Source organism: Penaeus monodon, chromosome 23, assembly GCF_015228065.2.
Source record: "Penaeus monodon isolate SGIC_2016 chromosome 23, NSTDA_Pmon_1, whole genome shotgun sequence".
Lineage (NCBI taxonomy): Eukaryota > Metazoa > Arthropoda > Malacostraca > Decapoda > Penaeidae > Penaeus > Penaeus monodon.
Window position 1 is genome coordinate 2040288 of NC_051408.1, and position 268 is coordinate 2040555.

At 54.1% G+C, this 268-nt stretch overlaps 1 protein-coding gene across 1 annotated transcript in view; it reads left to right on the forward strand.

Annotated features, from left to right (window-relative positions):
• LOC119587711 overlaps positions 1 to 268 on the forward strand; it is a gene marked incomplete in the record, with an annotated part of 56547 nt that overhangs the window by 54755 nt on the left and 1524 nt on the right. Inside the window, 1 exon segment of the mRNA XM_037936393.1 lies at positions 186 to 268. Coding sequence (XP_037792321.1) covers positions 240 to 268 — 29 coding nt within the window.

Consider the following 268-nt stretch of genomic DNA (forward strand, 5'->3'; position numbering starts at 1 on the left):
ATTTCTCTCCATTTCTCTCTCCCTCCTTCCTAATCGTCTCACACAACGTTCACTCAGTATCTATTCCCTTCCTCCTCCTATTTCTCCATTCATCCCTCTTTCTCTCTTCCCATCCCCATCATCACCCCCCCCCCAGTTCCCCAACAACACCTAACTCTCTTTTCTCCCTCTCTCTCCCCCCACAGCAGGACTTCTCCAACACAACCTCTCCACCACCACCGCCGTCGCCCGCCCCTCCGATGATGTATTCACGCCCATCCTCCTCCAG